The sequence below is a fragment of the Cucumis melo genome, chromosome 7 (genome assembly GCF_025177605.1).
Source record: "Cucumis melo cultivar AY chromosome 7, USDA_Cmelo_AY_1.0, whole genome shotgun sequence".
NCBI lineage: Eukaryota > Viridiplantae > Streptophyta > Magnoliopsida > Cucurbitales > Cucurbitaceae > Cucumis > Cucumis melo.
In genome coordinates this window covers 6,785,958-6,806,287 of record NC_066863.1, presented here as the reverse complement: position 1 = coordinate 6,806,287, position 20,330 = coordinate 6,785,958, and the positions used below count along the sequence as shown (strand labels likewise).

At 36.2% G+C, this 20,330-nt stretch overlaps 1 protein-coding gene across 2 annotated transcripts; it reads right to left on the bottom strand.

Annotated features, from left to right (window-relative positions):
- Positions 1-1,901: 1,901 nt before the first annotated feature.
- On the bottom strand, positions 1,902-19,261 carry LOC103487643 (LRR receptor-like serine/threonine-protein kinase FEI 2). Of its 2 annotated transcripts, none has more exons than XM_008446045.3 (14): positions 18,324-19,261; positions 17,241-17,460; positions 16,600-16,735; positions 15,564-15,635; positions 15,401-15,472; positions 8,431-8,502; positions 6,174-6,245; positions 5,996-6,067; positions 5,700-5,794; positions 5,274-5,441; positions 4,857-5,195; positions 3,789-4,046; positions 3,511-3,644; positions 1,902-2,745 (listed from the first exon to the last, which is right to left on the bottom strand). In XM_008446045.3, exons 2-14 carry the CDS (start codon positions 17,335-17,337, stop codon positions 2,533-2,535), a joined length of 1,800 nt encoding a protein of 599 aa, XP_008444267.1. In that variant the 5' UTR covers positions 17,338-17,460; positions 18,324-19,261; the 3' UTR covers positions 1,902-2,532. The 2 variants fall into 2 exon arrangements, with proteins under 2 accessions (XP_008444267.1, XP_008444265.1); XM_008446043.3 differs by having other exon boundaries at positions 17,241-17,457.
- Between the last annotated feature and the right edge of the window lie 1,069 nt (positions 19,262-20,330).

The following is a 20,330-nucleotide window of genomic DNA, read 5'->3' as shown; positions in this document are numbered from 1 at the left end:
ATAAATTTCTATCGTTGATAAACTCAAGTCTATCGGTGATGGACCTACATTCTCAACATGATTTATTAAGTGATAAACTTCTATCATAAATAGATTTTGATATATTTTGCTATATTTGTGTGGTTATATATGTAAATATTTTAAGTACAATTGTTATGTTTACAATTATTCCTATGATTATTGTAGTGCAAGCATATTTGTTTAAAAAAAATTAATTACTATGTTACGGTGCAAGTTTTTTTATGTAGAATAGTACCAAATAAATAATAAAATAAAAATGTCAAAATGCAATTAAAGAAAGAAATAAACCAAATTTTTAATTTAAAATTAGCAAAAGTGACTCTTTGAAAAGTAAGAATATAAATGTGGAAGAAAAAAGAAATGTCAAAAACTGAGAACCAAACCAGTATTATAAACTCATCCAAACAAAATCGACCATTTGTTTTGTTCTTTATTGGATATTGATTTAAAACTAATTGGTTTGATTTGGTTTTTGGTTGTCTCCAAAACCAACTATCAACATTTGTTCAATTTGGTTGCCACATTTTATTAGTTACAAATCTTTAAGCAAAGTTATAGACAATTAATGCATGAATATATAATTTAAACCCATGTATGTTTAGGAACGTCAAGATGTTGATCCGAACTCCACCAATCATTTTCATCATAAAAATGCAATGTTGCAGGTTAATTTTTTGTTTAAATCCTATATTGGTCTCTAAACTTCATATCTAATTCTAGTTATCTCCGAACTATTAAAAGTGTCAACTTTAATTCCTAAGAACATATTTGGAAGAAAAGTTATAAATAAGAGGGTTGAGACGAACACTTGTTTGGAGAAAAGGGTTACCACAACCCTACTTTTATGCTCTAACCTCCCCCTCAACCCTTCTTCATAACTCTTCCTTAATCAATTTTTTTTTCTCAAGTTTTGTTAAATTTAATCTTTTTATTTTAAAAATACAATTTGTTTTTAAGTTATGAATTTGATACGATTACATTATTAAAATTTTAATTTATTTATTTACTATTAAATTAGGTAATATACTATAATTACACAATTAAATTTTTATATGAGATTGATATCAAAATATTAATTTCACAAATATATTGATATAGATTCAAACATAGTTGATTGAAGATAATTAAATTTTGATATCAATTTCAACCTCATTGTTTTCGGTATTTCATATTTTCAATTATTCTTTGTACTTATTTACATATTTACAAGTTGTATGTTACATTCATAAAAATTAATTTATTGAAACATAGCGTATAATTAAAAAATGTTGAAAATGAATGTCATAACTAAGGCAACTTATTTTATGAAAATTAGGACGATTTGGTAAATTAAATATGCAAAATTTGTGTATTAGATTTAGAATATGAATTAAAAAAAAAGTTATTCACACGTAACAAATTAAAAAATATTGAAAATAAACATCGTATTTAAAAAAATTAAGGCAAACTGGTTTACGAAAACTATGACGATTTAGTAAATTAAATATACGAAATTTGTACATCAGATTCATAATATAAATTAAAAACATATATAAAAGCAAATAAATTTCATAACACTACCTATATAACTCTTTTTCCAAACACATTATCATAGCACTATTATAATCCTACCCACATAATTTTTCCTCCAAACAAATCTTATCATAACTCTTCCTTCAAAAACATCTTATCATATCACTTCCTTCGTAATTCTTCTCCTAAACACATCTTATCATAACTTAAGTTTATCATAACCCTAACCTCCCATAATCCAACCCTTCCCTCAAACGACTCCAACATCCATTTCTGTCCTTTGATAAGGAAAAGTAAAAGTAAGGATGATTAAATCGTAAGCATCAATCTCAAACTTGAATCAACTAAAAGTAGAAACTAGAAAACTATTAGAAAGAAATGGACAGTGCTCCTTGATAGTACAACTCTCATAGAGTTTGCTTTATGTACAAATTTATGTCATAATATAACATCTAAATGGGATATGGAACATCATCCATTCGATCAACGTTATTACTATTCCCTCTAAGAAATCAAAGGTTCGAATTTCTTAGAAAAATAAAATGTTACACAACCAACTGAAGAACATTTGTCGAATATTTATACAATCACTCATGTACAATTCATATAGGGTCAAAAGTTACAGAAAAATTACAAAGAGGAATGATTTGAGACGAAGAGAGAAGAAGAAAGAAAAACCCTAGGGGAGATTGAACAAATATAAAAACTCAGAGACGTGGAACCTTCATTTACTTACATGGGCGAATGGAATTACAAGAGATCCAATGCGGTTTGGTTAGAGAAACAGCACTTTTTGGGACCCTTTTCTCAAACGTTAGAGCTCAATCACAAAAGCTGCATAATTGCGACTTCTCAGAAAGAAATAATGAAGAATCAATCAGATTAGAAAGCATGGACCTTGAAGGTGTTATAATCCTTTTGGCTGATTCCAACAAGGTTCTATGCCTTCATTGGCATGGCATGGTATTGCAAGGCTTGGCTTGGGTGTTATTATAGATCTTAATCTGTATCATAGAAATCACTTGGGCATGGAGTCATAATCTCAGATTCCAGAATCTGGACCACTCTGTGCATGGTTGGTCGTTCCTCTGGACTTGACGAAACACATCGGATGGCAACTGAAAGCAATGCATCCAAGCTCTCTGCTTGCATGCCCTCACACTGTAAGTCGACTATTTCTCGTTGTCGATTCTCTGTGACTAGAAAGTTTAACTGAGATAGGAAATATGTGGGTTAGAACTTTTGATCCATACGTATCTGATGGAGTACAAAGTGTAAATATTGTGTGTATGTGTGTGTTTTTGAAATAGAAATATTTCATCGACGAAAGAAATAGGTGATTACAAGAAATCTCTCCGGTGGAAGAGGAAAAAAGATTTAGTATAAGAACTTAGAGGAGACTCAGTATTACACCAATTAAAAGCATGAATAAACACATAATCAAATACAATATGTAAATATTGTGCACATAGCATTATATTATGTCAAGGTCATTATGGATTGATTCGATCAAACTAGCTTTATATTGATTCTTCACATGAGTTCTGATATTTTAGGAAGGTGTAATTCATGTATATGCAAGTAAAATTTTATTTTGATGAGTATTTGCAGATAAATAATAAAAGAGCAATTCAAGGCATTCCCATACATGATAAGAACCAAAGAAAAGGTGCATGAGAAAAGCAAATATTCTTAGAACAATGGATATTGGTTGAAATCAGTCGTCTCGACTAATAAGGAATTTAATATTGTACAAGTAGATAGCAAGTATCCTCAGAACAATTGAAAGATATGATCAAAACAAACAAATATTATAAAGTATGCTTATGGGCTACGGCTTACCAAAATCTACTGTTATCTAAACAGAATGAAATTTTCTCTTGTTGTCCATGCAGAAAAGCATAACGCAGATGATTAACCACAATTAATAACAAAATAAAAGAATAATCCGTGAAATTCAGAAGGAAAAAAGCATACCCAACCAACAATGTTTAGCCCCTTCTCAATGAATGAGGCATCTGTGGGACGTTTGCCACTCAAAACTTCAAGTATCAATACCCCAAAACTGTATACATCAGTCTTTTCAGTAGCTCTACCACTTTGCATATACTCTGCTCATAAAAACATAAAGATTAGCATGTACATATTATCTAAGTCAGAATATAGGTTTATCTTTTCTTCAAGTTCAGTATATGCAACGGTAAAGAACCATTTTTCTAAAAACTTAAAAGAAGTAACATTTTCAATGACTTTACCAGGAGCCAGATAACCAAATGTTCCTGCAACAATAGTCGTGATATGTGATTCTTCATCCTCTAAGAGTTTCGCAAGTCCAAAGTCAGAAACTCGAGCCTCCAAATTAGCATCAAGTAGAATGTTACTTGATTTTATGTCTCGGTGAATGATTCGCGGTGAGCAATCATGATGCAAATATGCAAGTCCCTTTGCAGCTCCCATGATAATATTTAAGCGTGCATCCCAGTCTAGTTGCTCAGATCCTTCAGTACGGAGGCCTATCATTTTCCACAAATAAAATGCGTTTAAGTTATATTTGCAGTCTTCATTCAGCCTCTCCTTCCTTTCTCAAAATTTGCAAATATATTGAATTTGTTTTGTATTCTCGTATACGGTGAGTAAATTAAAAATAATTACAAATACAAGTCTTTTCTTCTGTTCACATATCGTAACAAGAGTTGCACCAATCATTTTCCAAATAAAATTGACCAAGTCATATTTGGTAAAATAGAATGGGTGCAGTTTAGAAAGAAGGCTACGATGAGTTTTCTTTTCTATGGTATGGTCTTTGGTGTTCTATATCTTGGAGTGTTTCATTATCCTTCGTGATAATTTCCTTTAAGTAATCAGGTTTTATTTTTTTCTTTTTAAACGGAAACGGACCTCTTTAAAAATGCTAATAAGTGAGACTAAAACTCAAAGTACAAGAGAATTCTGCTAAGAGCAAAAAGTACAGAAAAGGACAAAAGAACAAATACAACAAAAATACAAACGTGTTGCTCAAGACGTTCAAGATCCCAAGCAAAAAAATGAGAAACTGAAAACAAAGAAACACTAAAAAAATCTTTGAGTTTTTCTTTGAGTTTCATACTTCAGACATTCACCAGACTAGACACATCATATGCCTACGACATCACTTGAAAGTTTTTAAATGATTGTATAATCATAATATGACATTTAAGCTTTGTTTGTCCATTGAACAATAACCCTTCTGTCCATATTTCGACTACCAACCAGGTAAAATAAAAGGAGAGGGACAGAAGAATCGCAATATCCTAGCAAATTCACAAGAAGAAAGAAATCTTTACCGTGTAGTGCCTCGTCAAGGCTGCCTCCAGGAAGGAAATCATAAATTAACAGCTTTGATGTGGGAGAATTGCAATATCCTCGCAAATTCACAAGAAACCTGTGCTTTATGCTTCCAAGGATCTCAAGCTCTCTCTCAAAAAAACGATCAAAGCCCTCGTTCAATTTTATAATTCTTTTCAAGGCAAAAACATTGCCATCATCCATTGCAAGCTTGTACACGGTTCCAAAGCCCCCGCATCCTATTATGTGTTCTTCATTCAACGTCTCAAATTTCTTAATAATATCTTTAGACATGTATGGCAAGTCTCCGTGAAACATTACACCCGAAGCACGAGCACCTGAAGTAGCAAGACAGTATTAAGTGACATTCGTAACCAGTCACTCAACTGGTGTGGAGGAAATTAATAGATAAGTACCTCCACAGCCATTCAGCACTAAACCTTTACTGTCATTTTTGCCGAACTTTTTATACAGAAAGCAACCCCAGAAACACATTAGGGCAACCAGTAGTAAAGCACCCACAGTTGCCGAAGCACTTATAAGTAGTCGGCCAGAGTACTTTTTCTTCCCAATTTGATTTTGCACTGCAAAAATTTGAACAATCATAAAAAAAAATTCACATGAAAAGCCAGGACAGCGTTACTCTGATGTGAAGTTTTGATGTTGAGTTCAATTAAAACTTCACAAATCCTAGAAACGTATTAAATATTACGGAAGATAAAGAACCAAAAATATTCCCGAAGGACCAAGGGTCAATATATCAACATTCCAAGGAAAAAGGAACTTGATAATTATATGATACATTAGCATTGTGGTAGAAGAACTCCGAAGTGTGAGATAACCTGAGAATGGCGACTCATTAGTCTCAGGTTCCTTTTTGTCATCTTTGCACATAACATTTATTTGTTTCCCACACAAGCCACGGTTTCCAAGAAATCTAAACAATGGTCATTGAAGTGAATCAGTTATGGATTAATTAAAAGGAAATAATTTACTAGCATTAACAAAACAATTCGTTATAAAGCCCTTCAGATGAAGTGTTTCCTGTATGATTTACCTGAAATGACAGCTACTTCAAAGCCATATTATGCATCTAATTAATTAAATGAAAAACATAGGTCCATCAGAGAGCACTTACGAGCTTTCCGAGAAGTTGAGTAGCATGCCAACATTTGGAATTGTTCCAACCAGAAAATTGGCAGACACGTTTCTTCAAAATGACCAATAGTAAGAACACAAATCCAAAATTGCAGCTATCAGAGTCTATACACACACACTAAGCCCTGGAGTAAAGAAAAGGAGGAAAGGCTGCTTACAGACTAATAAGATTGCTCAACTTCCCCAGTGAAATGGGAATATTTCCGCCGAGTGAGTTACTTGAAATATCTCTGGGACAATTTTTTTTTAAAAAAAGGAAAAAATCAATTGAAGATTCAAGACCAGAATATCCCTAAATAAGAAAGACTTATGAGTGTATAATTCCTACCAAATTAATAGCAACAGGTTCAACACATAATAATGCTTTCATCGTGGAAGACATTGATGTGAGCGTCAGTGTGCATGGTGTTAGATACCTAGATTAGTTTAGGGTAGGGGTATAAAGGTAATTAGTTAGGTGGTAGTTAGATGGTTATAAATAGGAAGTTGGAAAGTGAAGAGAAGGTATGAAAATTTTAGTAAAGTGAAGGAACTGTTATACTCCTTGAGAGAGAGGGGAAGCAGAAGGCTTGGTGCTTTTGTTCTAGTCAATTCATATTGTAATTTTGTATTAGATATCAATAAAGAGAAATATTATATCAATGTTCTATCAAATTGGTATCAAAGATTTTAGGGTTTATTTCTCTTGCCCTAAACTTTTTTCCTATCACCTTCTGCCACGCCGTCAGCATCACGTGGCGGTTTCTTCTTCTTCTCCACACGATTCACGCCCATTCCAAATCAGTTTCTCGGTCAATCGTAAATCCCCACTTGCCGGCGTTTTCTTCCTCCTTCTCATCCACACGACTGCTGCTGTCTTCTTTTTCCATCGAAACCAGTCAACTTCTTGCGTCTTCTTTTTCCATCGAAACCAGTCACTTCCGGCGTCTTCGAACAGCAACTTTTTCTTCATTTGGATCTTCGTTTCGGGTCTCGCCAGTAACTCTCGCCAATCTTCCATGATTTCCGGTTTGTTTGCTAAAAATCGCCCGCGGCTAAGTTCTTCCCTCACTAATTGGAAAGTAAGTAATAACCTCTGTTTTAATCTCAACCAATCCTTGAATGCATCGTGTTCATCCTTCGACCGAGACCAATCTAATGTGGTTCCATCGAATCTGATTACAGCAACGATTACTCTCTCAGAATCGATCGGTTTATATTTTTGGAAATTCTATTCGGTCCAAAAAATAAATGAATCGACGTTCTTACCGCTAAACCTCGGTAACTCTACCTTCTTGAATTTGTTTCGATCACTCATATCTTCTTCAATTCCTATCTTCTTTGTTTGTTCTTCGTCCCTGGTTTCTTTTGCTGTTGTATTTCCCCCTTCGACTGTGTTCTTCATCCTCGGTATTTGACTTGCCGATGCTGTGCTTCCTTCACTCATTGCATTTTTTTCCTTCGCCAAGCTTTCGATGCACGGTATCTGTTGTTGTTTCTCAACTTGATGCTCAATAATCTTCTTGCTCGTCTCCGATTCCTTAATTATTTCAAGTATCGAAGCTTCAGCTTGCTCTACCTTATTCTCACTCGTCTTTGTTCGGCTGAATGAACCTTCTATTACTCTCTTTGTTGTAGAATTTTCAAGTATCATATCTTCCATATATTTCATTAGTGAATCTTATGTTTCTCTCATCGTCGTTTTTTTCTTCAACATCATTTCAATGTACTTCAACATCAGATGTTGGTTTTTCTCCATTCGAACCCTAAACCAATCAATCTCCTCTGCCAAAGACCTCAAAGTTCTTCGATCTTCTTTGCCATTTCCTTTGTTTTCCCAGGTTTGATGCTCTGATACCAATTTGATAGAATACTGATATAATATTTCTCTTTATTGATATCTAATACGAAATTACAATATGAATTGACTAGAACAAAAGCACCAAGCCTTCTGCTTCCCCTCTCTCTCAAGGAGTATAGCGGTCCCTTCACTTTACTAAAATCTTCATACCCTCTCTTCACTCCCCAACTTCCTATTTTTAACCATCTAACTACCACCTAACTAATTACCTTTATACCCCTACCCTAAACTAATCTAGGAATCTAACACATGGATGTGTACGTGCAAAATAGACATTGATATATTGATAAACTGATATTTTCAATGATGTTAAAACATTATGCGAATGAAAGAGGTGACAATAGCATGGAAGACTCCGAGAGGTCAGCTAATGGGTCCTCTTTACAAAACTATAGTTGGCGTGATAACATGGTTGTCCGTGCTTGGACAGTGAACTGTTTTGACCTATGGTGATTGCATTGTAATTCTAAAACGAGTAATTATAATTTTTTTAATGACTGTTAATCATCAAACTACAAGAAATAATAAATATATGACTGTACAAGATTCCAGGAAAAACAGAAATTAAAACTCACAAATTTTTAAGTGCCCAAAGATTCCCTAATTCATTGGGAATGAACCCACTAAAGTAATTACCCTGCAGGAACCTGAGGAAGATAGTAAAAATTGCAACTCATTAAATTTTATGAGCATGTAGAACAAATATAAAAACATGACAGGGATGGGTTATTGTAAAATTGTTATCACAAGAGAGAGTTTCGTGGGGACCTAATATGAGCACAAAATCAACTTGTAAATTACAAGGTAAAAGATATGATGTTATAGACCTTGTGAAAGAAACACCCTCAATTGAGCATAAACGTCTAACCCCTCTCCCCCAGACAAAGTAATAAACAAAACAGAGAAAGTTGATAGTGATATTATTTGAAGGATAATACTTTTGCTGCTGCCTTCTCCCAAAATAAAAGAAAATTACTATGAAGGCAATACTATTCATCTTGGAGCAAATACAGCCCCATTGGTGCCTGGCCTTTGGAGTACTTATTTCTTATTGAAAGGAATTAACAACAACCCGAGGCTTACATGGAAACCCGAGAATCGGGAGAAAAACCACGATACTTTAGTTTTTATTATTCTCTTATGAATGAATAGAATAGGTACAAAAGGAGAGAATAAATAGAGTACAATAGGAGTAAAAAAGGAAAAGATTTAGGAAAGATTTAGGAAATAAAATCTTCTATATCATTCTTTTCGAAAATACTCTAAGGGCAAAGCCCTACTAATTCTAACACTCCCCCTCAAGTTGGGACGTAAATATCAATGAGTCCCAACTTGCTAACACAAACGTCGAAGTGTGGTCTAAGAAGCCCCTTGGTGAGAACATCAGCAACCTGTTGGCTTGAAGGAATGTACGGAATGCATATGCTTCCAAACTCTTAGCTTTGTATTCAGCCTCAGCACTGCTCCTGACCACAACACTTTGCTTCTTACTCCTCCAAGTTACAAGAATGCCTTAAATAAAGGTACAATAACTGGAGGTAGACTTTCTATCAACAACAGATCCTGTCCAATTCGAGTCAGTATATGCCTCAATGGTCTTTCTATTTGTTTTTCTAAATATCAACCCTTTACCAGGAGTATTTTTCAAGTATCTCAGAATTTTGTTAACAGCTTCCATATATTTCTCATAAGGAGCCTGCATAAACTGGCTGACAACACTCACAGCAAAGGAAATATCAAGACGAGTATGGGATAAGTAAATTTACCTACAAGGGGCCGATATTATTCTTTATCAACTGGAATTTGATCATCAGAGTTTCCTAGTTTAAAATTGAATTCAATAGGAGTATCAATAGGACATCCCAACATACCTGTCTTGGTTAGCAAATCAAGGGTGTATTTTCTCTGAGACACAGAGATACCTTCTTTAGATCTAGTCACCTACATTCCAAGGATATATTTCAGATTTCCCAAATCTTTGATTTCAAATTCATCACCCATTCTCTACTTTAGTTGACTGATTTTTGTTTGATCATCTCCAGTCAAAACAATGTCATCCACGTAAACTATTAGAATAGCAATCTTCCCTGTCTTGGAAACCTTTGTAAATAAAGTATGGTCAGAGTGCCCTTGACTATACCCTTGGGACTTGACAAAGGTAGTGAATCTGTCAAACCATGCTCTCGGAGACAGTTTCAGACCATATAGGGATTTTTGGAGTTTACACACCTCCTAACCAAATTGGGCTTCAAATCCTGGGGGGGCTCATGTAGACTTCCTCCACAAGGTCCCCATTTAAAAAAGCATTCTTAACATCCAGCTAGTATAGAGGCCAATCTTTGTTCACAGCAACAGATAGCAGGACTCTAACAATATTCAACTTAGCAACTGGAGAAAAGGTTTCTGAATAGTCAATACTATAGATCTGAGTAAATCCCTTTGCAACTAACCTTGCCTTGTGTTTATCAAGCGTAGCATCTACTTTGTATTTGAGAGAGAACACTCATTTGCAGTGGCGGATCTAGAAAATATATTGACGGGGGTTGGAAGAAAAATATGAAAAATAAATTACATAGGTAAGATTTGAACCTGGGTGGAAGGAGGATTGACAATCACAGTAACCACTAAGCTAATAGTAAATATTGAAATTAAGTAGCTTTCTTTATATATATATTATATAATAGAAATAAAGTTGAGGGGGGGCTCGAGCCCCCCTGGGCCTATGCTAGATCCGCCGGTGCTCATTTGCATCCTACAGTTATATGTCCCTTGGGTAAAGCACAGATCTCCCAAGTTCTATTCTTTTCAAGAGCCTTCATCTCTTCCATAACAGCAATTTTCCATTCAGGACACTCTAGAGCAGTGTAGATATTTTTCGGTATTATGGTAGAGTCAAGGCTTGCTGTAAACGCTCTAAACTGTGGAGAAAGATTACCATAGGAAACATAGTTGCAAATAGGATGTTTAGTGCATGATCTGGTACCTTTTCTCAAAGCAATGGGAATGTCAAGAGAGGGATCATACTCATCAAGTTTCCTTGTATGACCCTGTCCAGCTTCATTGTTACTGGTTTCTATTCTAACCTCAGTCTCATCACTACAGTTCTTTTCTTCCATATTTTCAAGAACAGCAACACCAGACCTGTCATTCTCACTCATCGTATTATTAGTACAAGGTTATGTAGGGTTTTCCATACCTTGGTCTCGAGGAGGTTCGAAGTCTTGGACTAGAGTCGACGATTGACTAGTAGGGGACCCAACTTCCTTCTGAGATTCCTCCTGTAATATATTTTCCAGGGAACTTGGTTTGTGGATAAGATTATGGGATGAGGATCAACGTCAAATACGATACTAGAAGTAGGTTCAATAAATTCAAAGGTGTTGTTAGACTCTTCACTCACACTCCCCCTGAAGATGGCTAGCGGGAAAGTAGGGTCGGTTCTCACAGAAAGTAACATCCATAGTGACAAAGTATTTCCTAGACGACGGGTGAAAACATTTATAACCGCGCTGGTGAAGGGGATACCCAACAAACACACAAGCTGAGCCTAAGGGGTAAATTTGGTCTGATTAGGGCCAAAACTATGAACATAAGCGGTACACTCAAACACACGAAGAGGAACCTCTGAAACAAGGCGAGTAGAGGGGTAAGACTCCTTAAGACAATCTAAGGGAGTCTGAAAGTGGAAGATACAAGAAGGCATTCTATTGATTAAGTGAGCGGCTGTAAGAATAGCATCTCCCCACAGGTATGATGGAAGAGAAATGGAAAGCATAAGGGAACGGGCTACTTCCACAAGGTGACGATTTTTTCGTTCAGCCACTCCATTTTGTTGAGGAGTGTAGGCACACGAGGTTTGGTGAACAATCCCCTTGGAGGCTAGAAACTCACTAAGGTTATGGTTTTGGAATTCCCGACCATTATCACTCCGAAGAATTGCAATTTTTGTATGGAATTGTGTTTCAATAGTATGATAGAAGTTTTGGAAAATGGATGAAACCTCGAATTTATCTGTGATAAGGCAGACCCAAGTAAGACGAGTATGGTCATCGATGAAAGTTACAAACTACCGCTTTCCCGATAAGGTGGTGACCTTGGAAGGACCCCAAACGTCACTATGGATGAGAGTAAACGGTTGTGTAGGTTTATATGGTTGTGAGGTAAAAGAGACCCGATGTTGTTTAGCCCGGATACACACATTACAGATAGAGAAAAGACATCAAGTTTAGAAAAATGTGGAGAAATAAATATTGCATATATGTAAAGTTTGGGTGGCCCAATCGAAAATGCCACAACATACAATCTTGTTCAAAAGTGCTAAAGTAGGATGATAGTAAACTAACTCTGGATAAACTACTACAGGAGATATTATCATCAAGGATGTAAAGTCTCCTGCTATGTCGGACAGTGCCAATCGTCCTCCCCGAGCTCATGTCCTAAAAATAAATCAATTCAGGTAAGAAGATAGCTTTACAATGCAACTCACGAGTGATCTTGCTTATAGATAACAAATTGTAAGAAAGTTTAGGGACATGTAAAACATTCTGGAGAGCAAAACTGTTAAAAGGAACTATTTGTCCTTTGCCAGCAATCGGAGCTAGAGAGTCGTCAGCTATTCGAATTTTTTCATTACCGGCACACGGGGCATACGAGATAAAGTGTTCCGAAGATCACTTCTGATCTGTAGCCCCCGAGTCTAAGATCCAGGGATTCTTTCCATCAACGCTAATAAGCCCATGAAACTGAGGCATACCTGACTGAGCAATGGCACCCAGAGTCGGAGTCTTAGTCTGGCTCGCAGTAGGACCAGTTGATCGAGAAATGCTGGCAGGGGTAGTCTCGCTAATGTAGGCACGTTCTGAGTTTTGTTTCTCGTTGGAGGACCGTTTCTTACTTCCTAGGGGACGACCATGGAGTTTCCAACACTGATCCTTGGTGTGCCATTGTTTCTTGTAGTGCTCACACACAAGGATTGACTTCTCATTATTCTTGTCGTTATCATGATTTGAGGACCGAGCGCTAAAGGCAGCGGAGTCAATGGTAAGGGTAGTCAGTACACCCATGGCATTAGTGCGATCCTCTTTCAGGCAGACTTCAAAACAAACTTCCATTAGGGAGGGAAGAGGTCTTTGTCTGAGTATACGACCACAGATAGTATCAAATTTGGGATTAAGTCCTGCAAGGAAGTCATAAACACGATCAGCCTCTTCAAGTTTAGCATATTGTGTACCGTCATTTGGTGTGTCCCAAACTGTCTCTCTGCACAAATCCATCTCTTACCAGAGGAGAGAGAGCTTGTTAAAATAGGTAGTCACGTCTAGGGTCCCTTGTTTGCAATTATGGACCTGTTTTCGCAGTGTATACAACCGAGAGGCATTTTGTCGTTTCGAGTAAAGAGTCTGAGTTGTATCCTCCAAATCTTTTGCTATGGCTACATATAGTAGAGGCTTGCCAATCTGTGGTTCCATACTATTAATCAGCATGGACCGAAGAAGTGAGTCCACCCCTTTCTAGAGTCGTTCCAAGGCGTCTCCTGGTGGAGGACGTACAGTCTCTCCAGTTAAGAAGCCAAACTGGTGGCGACCTTCGAGGAACATCTTTATTGATTGGGACCAAGAGAAATAATTTTGCCCATTTAATTTTTCACCGAAAAAATTCCCTGTAGACGAATCCAAAGAGCCAGTTATATAATTTGACGGTAAATTAGGGAATGAAGTTACCGGGTTCTTTGAATACATGGGCAACTCGATTGGTTTGGAATGCATCGAAGACGCGCCCGCTTCAATGTCCGATTTGTTTTGGGGTTGATCAATCCTGTTACCAAAAAACAACGGTTGCTGTAAAAAGTCAACATACAGCGGATGCTTACTTTACAGATTTGACAGATTTACAGTTGAGGGTTGTTGTCCGAAGCTTATAGGCAGCACGTGAGGATGCGGATGGCCGGAAGGGTTTGACGGTTGGACATCCGACGACGCGTAGAAGGGAATGGGCTGGGCGGTGAGATGAAAAGGCGACGCATAAGGCATCTTCTAGTTAGACGACGGCGCGTACGACTACGAAAGCACACCCGTTGGGTAGATCGGCGGTTTCTGTAGGTTTTGGAGTAGTTTCTCCATGGCGGCAGCGACGGTGGCGTCCACGACGGCAGCGTCCAAGGCGGCGGCAGTGACGGGTTCAGTTTCAATTTGGGTTTCTCCTAGGTTATTTTCTAGGGTTTCGTTATTGCTTTGCACTGATACCATATTGAAAGCAATTAACAACAACCCGAGGCTTACGTGGAAACCCAAGAACCGGGAGAAAAACCACGATACTTTAGTTTTTATTATTTCTCTTATGAATGAATAAAATAGGTACAAAGGGAGAAAATAAATAGAGTACAATAGGATAAAAAAGGAAAAGATTTAGGAAAGATTTAGAAAATAAAATCTTCTATATTATTCTTTCCAAAAATACTCTAAGGACAAAGCCCTACTAGTTCTAACATTTCCCATGAGAGGAAAGTCAAAAAAGTTGGATTTATGAAATCCAGGTTGGAATTTATGTCCTAAAACTCATAATTTGTAATTTAAAATTATATTCTATTAAATAAAGTTGTTATTGAGAAATTATTAGTGAAATTGAATACTATGATCTTGAATCCAATAAACTAAGGTCCCAAAGCTATTAAAGACTTCTTTTTCAATTGTGGAAAAGCTTTTGTCCCTTTAAATTTTTTTCCTTGAAATTAAGTTCACAAAAGAATTCTATCCCAACCCTCAACTCGAAGTCCAACCTCCAAATTTCCGTCCATCTCTCTCTCAAATCTTTCACCTATCAGGTCCCACAACCCGGTTCTAAGTCCAGAGAATAGCGGGTCAACACTAGTGGAGGTCTGGGTTCTAGGTCGTGCGGAGATTTCAAGCGAACTGGAGCTTCGAAGGTATGCATTTCATTAACCCCAATTTCATTTTAATTAGGGTAGTAATGAATGATAATTTCTAATTAAGATTAGATGTAACTAGAGTGATTTAGTTCTGTTTTCCGCTATGCATGATTGAGATTACTACAATCCAGTTGTTGGAAGGGTCTATAGAAGGCTGCACAAGTGCAAGAATACAATCTTTTCTAAAGGGAGGAAGACTAACTTTAGTTCAATGGATGCATCATTCCAAAATCTAGCAAAGGTATCCATTCTCCTAGATAAAAAGAAAAGACGAAATAATATTTGGGCTGAAGGCATTGATTTCAAAAGTCACTTGGACGGATGGAAGAAAGATTTTGTATCACAAAGAGTGGGGAAGGGGGTCTAGGCGTTGGGAACTTCAAGGAGAAAATTTGTGGTATGGTCCCAAAATGGGCATTGGCGTTCTTTCTTCAAAAAGAATCTTTATGGAATTCCACCATCTCAAACATTTATCAGATCCAACAAAACCCAACTGATATTCGGTGCAAAAAAATAAAATCTGACCTAAAAATGGGGAACCAAAGAGGAACCCTCGATGCAATAAAAAAAAAAAAAAAAAAGCACGACACATTTGACTAGCAGTTGCTGTAAATACTTACATTCCCTGCAATTGTGAGCAATTCCCTAATTCTGATGGAATTGTCCCATAAAAGTTATTGTCATGAAGAGCTCTGTAAAATGAAAAACTGTTAGCATTAGATTTACCGACAAGCCTAGTAATATCCATTGGTCAACTGCCCAAGAAACAACAGTAGTACATACAAAATTTTTAGGTGGTCAAGCTTTCCAAGTTCAGGGGATAACGATCCACTAAGTTTGTGATAAGGAAGACTCCTGCAAGTGCAAGAGAACCAAAAAATAAAAGTCTAAAATCAATTGCCGAACATCATAAAGTAGTAAAACGTTCAAATGAAACATCACATTCGGCAACTAGTGCTCCGCCAATAACTTATGATGAGGTAAATGCATCTAAATGAAATACCAAGTTATGACATTACGAGTCCATCTCAACCCTTCCTTAATATGCTAACAGAGCCGCTGCCTAATATTAATATACAAATAGACAATGAAGCAATAATGTAACTGAGATTAACATGATGGTGTAAAAAAGAAAAGAAACAAATTTCCATCTTGCATCACCATATAAGTACAGAGATTTTTCTCTTTATGTTATTTTCCTCAAATATTATGTTCGCATGTTTGCAATATGGAGGATTAGTCAAATCAAGTTGCTTAAAGTTCTAGGTTTCCCCAAAGGTGGTTCTGCTGGTTCTTTTTCCCCTTTTTATAGGAAAATAAAGAACATCAATCTAAGAAATTAGAAATAAGACGTGGTCCATTCGGATCAACTTTTATTTGGTGAAAGTGAAAAGAAAGGAAGAACATAACTTTTGAAGATAAGAGAGAACTTATCGTTTGGAGAAAAGTTGATTTGGTGACGAGTGACGACACTATTGGTGTTATTGCCTAGTAAGTGACTTGCCTTCAAATTTAGTGTTACTCGACAGGCTTTCTTGTCAGTATTGTCTTGAAAATTCCCCTCCTACAATTTTCTATACCCATGTACATTAAATACACAAAAGAATTAAATTCCTTACCCTACTCCATCTTGTTGTCAAGATAACTCATAGGATATGAATCTTTTAGGGGTGGCCACCATAACTTGAACTCATTCTTTGTGAGTCCCTTATTATTTACATGGCTTTTATTAACCACTAGGTCAACCCATAATATTTTGTACAGTAAAATTTAAATTTTTTAAATAGAAAGGATGAGAAACCACCAAAGATGAACTCACAAATATATCACTCTCTTGGTTTTTGGATCACACGTTATTCCTTTCCATTTACAAGGATGGGGTTCCTCTGGCTTCCATTGAAGAAGAACACCATCAGAATCAAGAATTGATGCTCTGAAGCTCAAAAGTGCCTCACCTACAATAAACAAGAGACACCAAGCACTGAGAAAGAGCATCATAATATGCAGGTACCTTTGAAAAAAAAATGATATATGCACTGTTCTTGCTTAATGACAACATCACTCTTAGGAGCACAATAGCACTTCATAGGTCCAATTAAAAAACACTCGAGAAAGTACATACCTTATAAAGTGGAATAAACGAACATATATCTAAAGCTTTTCTTGAGAAAATCTATCATGATGGTTAAGCTTGGTCATAAGATCGTCTACTATGAGTGTTCGAACTCTATATCTTATAGAGTGCAGTGTTAATTTAGTAAGATAACCAAGGTGACAGATTTCCACATCCCAGGAAGAAAAAACCTAGAGTTAGTATCATGGTGTTCTTCACAGCTAATACGTGTACTAAAATATTTTCCCAGGATTAGAATACCTAGCATCGTTTGCTCAGCTTACTTAACGCCTATTCATGCACTGCCTCTATATTTAAAAGGAAAGGCAAGTAAAGCTAAAGCATACCATCAGAAGTGATACCACTGCTTCTGCTCATTATCAAGCAGAGCGGTACAATGTGAAGAATCAGTAGCCATTGCCATTTTACCGTATAGAAGCCCATGGTGACACCAGTCAAGCATAATACAATTAAAACAAACCATCTGAGATACCAAAAACTGGATTGGTTTTCTTGAACATATAGTAATCCGATAACAACGAGCTGCTGCAAGAAAAACAACACCTGCTATACAAGAAGCAGCTGACTCTCAGCATGGTGACAGTAGAAAATAACTATGCTCAAAATTCTCAATGTCACAGAATTTGCTCGCAGTTTTATCGCTCCAGTTCACACCAACACACAAATCATGGGAAAACTATTCTATAAATCATATGCTCGTCCAGATTAGAAAGAGTAATAGGTATATAAATTTTTTTTAACACAATGCTTCAAAATTCTGTTAACATATGTGTTTGACAAAGTCCTGAGTCGTGACTAAAGCGACATAACGAAACTAAAACCAATGGGATTCAAAAAATGCAAACAGTAAACCCAAGTAGCAAGAATGTACCACACACGAATATCCCGGTGGACCAACAGATTCTTATCTTACTGTTCCCTGTAGATATGCCACTAGAAGCCACAACAACACAGAAAATAAAGAGAACAATTGTTTTTTTTTTTTATAACGAAGTCCGCAAAAGAGATAACCGCACATTCATTTAAAGAAAAGTGCATAATAAATTCAAGGACCGTCGCCATTAAAGCAAAAGCCATTACATAAATGTTCCGCAGACCATAAAATTGACATAGGTATATTCCGAACCCGTGCAGCACGAAAACAGCATCAAGTATGGAACTTGAAGCAGTAGGAGTAGCAACAATTTCAGCTCAAACTAAACATAATTTCAAAGTGAATGCAGCAAGCATTTTGACGGTCAAAGCAAAGTGAAATGATCTCACAAAAATCACACTAAACATATCAATTACAAACAGCCACATAAATGAAGAAAGAAACAATGAATGAATTCAATATACACAAAATGAATCCAGGAAGCACAACAAATTAATTTCATTTCAAGAACTAAAAGTTTGAAATTGGAACTGACATTCGAAACTGGAAACCGATCTAAGATGGAGCAAACGTGAATGCAGATGAAAAACGGGCGTGAGGTGGAAAGGTTGTAGACTGATGAAAAAGAGTGAGTGAGAGAGTGGAATGTTGGAGACTCAAGAGATGCTTTGGTAATTTGGGAAGGCGAAACTGATTTAGCCAATCAGAAGGAAGTGAACTCACACGAGTGATATAGAACTCGCACACGTGCAACCGACGCCTTTTCGCTTTACCGGTCCCGCCCCCCTTCCTTGAATCCAACGCGAAATTTCCCCACCTTTAAGCTTAGTCGCCATTACTACATTTTTTCACAACATATGGGAAGTTCGCGGCTCGGCTAGAAAATGAGACTCGGCTCACGCGGCTGTTAACGGCTCGGAAATGGGACTCGGCTAAAAAGTGAAGTGGCTTGGAAAAGTGAAGGGGAAGCTCGCGGCTCGGCTAGGAAATTAGACTTGACTCACGCGACTGGAAACGGCTCGGAGACGACTCACTAACAGAGACGCGGCTGAGAGGAGGAGAACGTCGGCTCTAGCGGCTCCGGGAGGCTTGGATCTGGATGGTCGGCTCGGATCTAAGGGAAACGGCTCGGAACAGAATACGGAACGACGGCGAAGCTCGAATGGAATCACGGCGGAGACTCGACTGGGCTTGAGGTCTTTGTGGAAGGTTCGGAAATCTCGACGGCGGCTGCTCGACGGAGCGGTAAGATGGACGGAACCGTGCGACGCGAGGTTTGACGGAAAACGAAGGGGAAGACTCGGCTGGGACACCCGGACGATGCTGTGGCTGGGGAAACTGCGCTATAGCTGAGATAGAAACGACGAACGACCGAGACTAGTGGCGGCGACGACCTGGTGCACGACGGTGACCGAAGATGGTGGAGGCAAGAGATTTGGAAGATGAAGATAGCAGTGGAAAGCCATTTTAAAATAATAGATTATTATACTTTTCTGTTTTTCTTTTCAAAATAGATACAATAAACTTCTCTTTCTCTTTTTTTAACTCCCAAATATATTCAATAAATACATATACACATATTGATTCTTTCTCTTTCTTCGCTTAAATCTTTTCATCACATGAGCCATTTTTCTTCCGAAATAACTTTCAATTTAAAGTAATAATAATAATAAAATTATTATCGATAACATTTGACTTAAATCAATCCTTTAACAACGTCAAAATTCAAAATCCTTTAATTAATTAAATATTTATTTAACAAATATTTAATTAAATCTAGTTTTCACATGATCAATTAATTCTCAATCAAACAAATTCAAAATAAAGTCGAAAAATTAAAATAAAATAAGACAAATAGATTGAGAATAAATACCTTTAATTTTGGGCTATGCAAATGAACTTTTCTATACGAATTCTTTTAAAATTTTAATTTGTAGTACATTATCTTGATTTCTCGAGAAAGCTAACAATATATTTTTATCTTTTTACCATCTTAAAATGTTTTAGATCAGTATCTATCATTTTTATAAAAAAATTGATATTAGTTGATAAGTAGTTTCGTGGACATTTATGATTATAGGTTTATGGTTATTTAAAATTTGAGAATTAATGAGTTTGAAAGTCTCTTTGTCTTCAAAAAAAATATGAAGATAATGGTTACAAATATTTAAATTTTGATGAATATAGTTTATTACTAATTTTAAATTCCATCAACCATACCCACAAAAAGTAATATGCATTTGGTAAGCAAATCAATTTTCCATTTCTACGCTAAGTTGATTTATTTGTAGTATATATGTCAATCCTTGATTTTTTTTTTTTAAATAGAAAAACCATGTGTTGGATGAATTTTAGATTTATCATAGTTTATTTAATTTTTATTTAAATTATTGTTACTAATACATTGTGGTAAGTTTGTAGATTTGATGAATTGATTTTTTAAAAAATAAAAAACAATATCTTAAACAAATTTTAGATTTTCAATAGTTTATTTAATTTTATTTAAACTATTATATGGTTACTAATACATTGTGATAAATTT

What these genes read in the sequence shown, in the direction of transcription:
- LOC103487643 (XM_008446045.3), bottom strand. Translation starts at nt 17,337, where the DNA reads ATGGGCTTCTATACGGTAAAATGGCAATGGCTACTGATTCTTCACATT. An exon ending in CAGTGGTATCACTTCTGATG is followed by an intron (nt 16,736 to 17,240) that starts GTATGCTTTAGC and finishes TGTTTATTGTAG; the next exon opens with GTGAGGCACTTTTGAGCTTC. An exon ending in TGCTCACAATTGCAGGGAAT is followed by an intron (nt 8,503 to 15,400) that starts GTAAGTATTTAC and finishes TATCTTCCTCAG; the next exon opens with GTTCCTGCAGGGTAATTACT.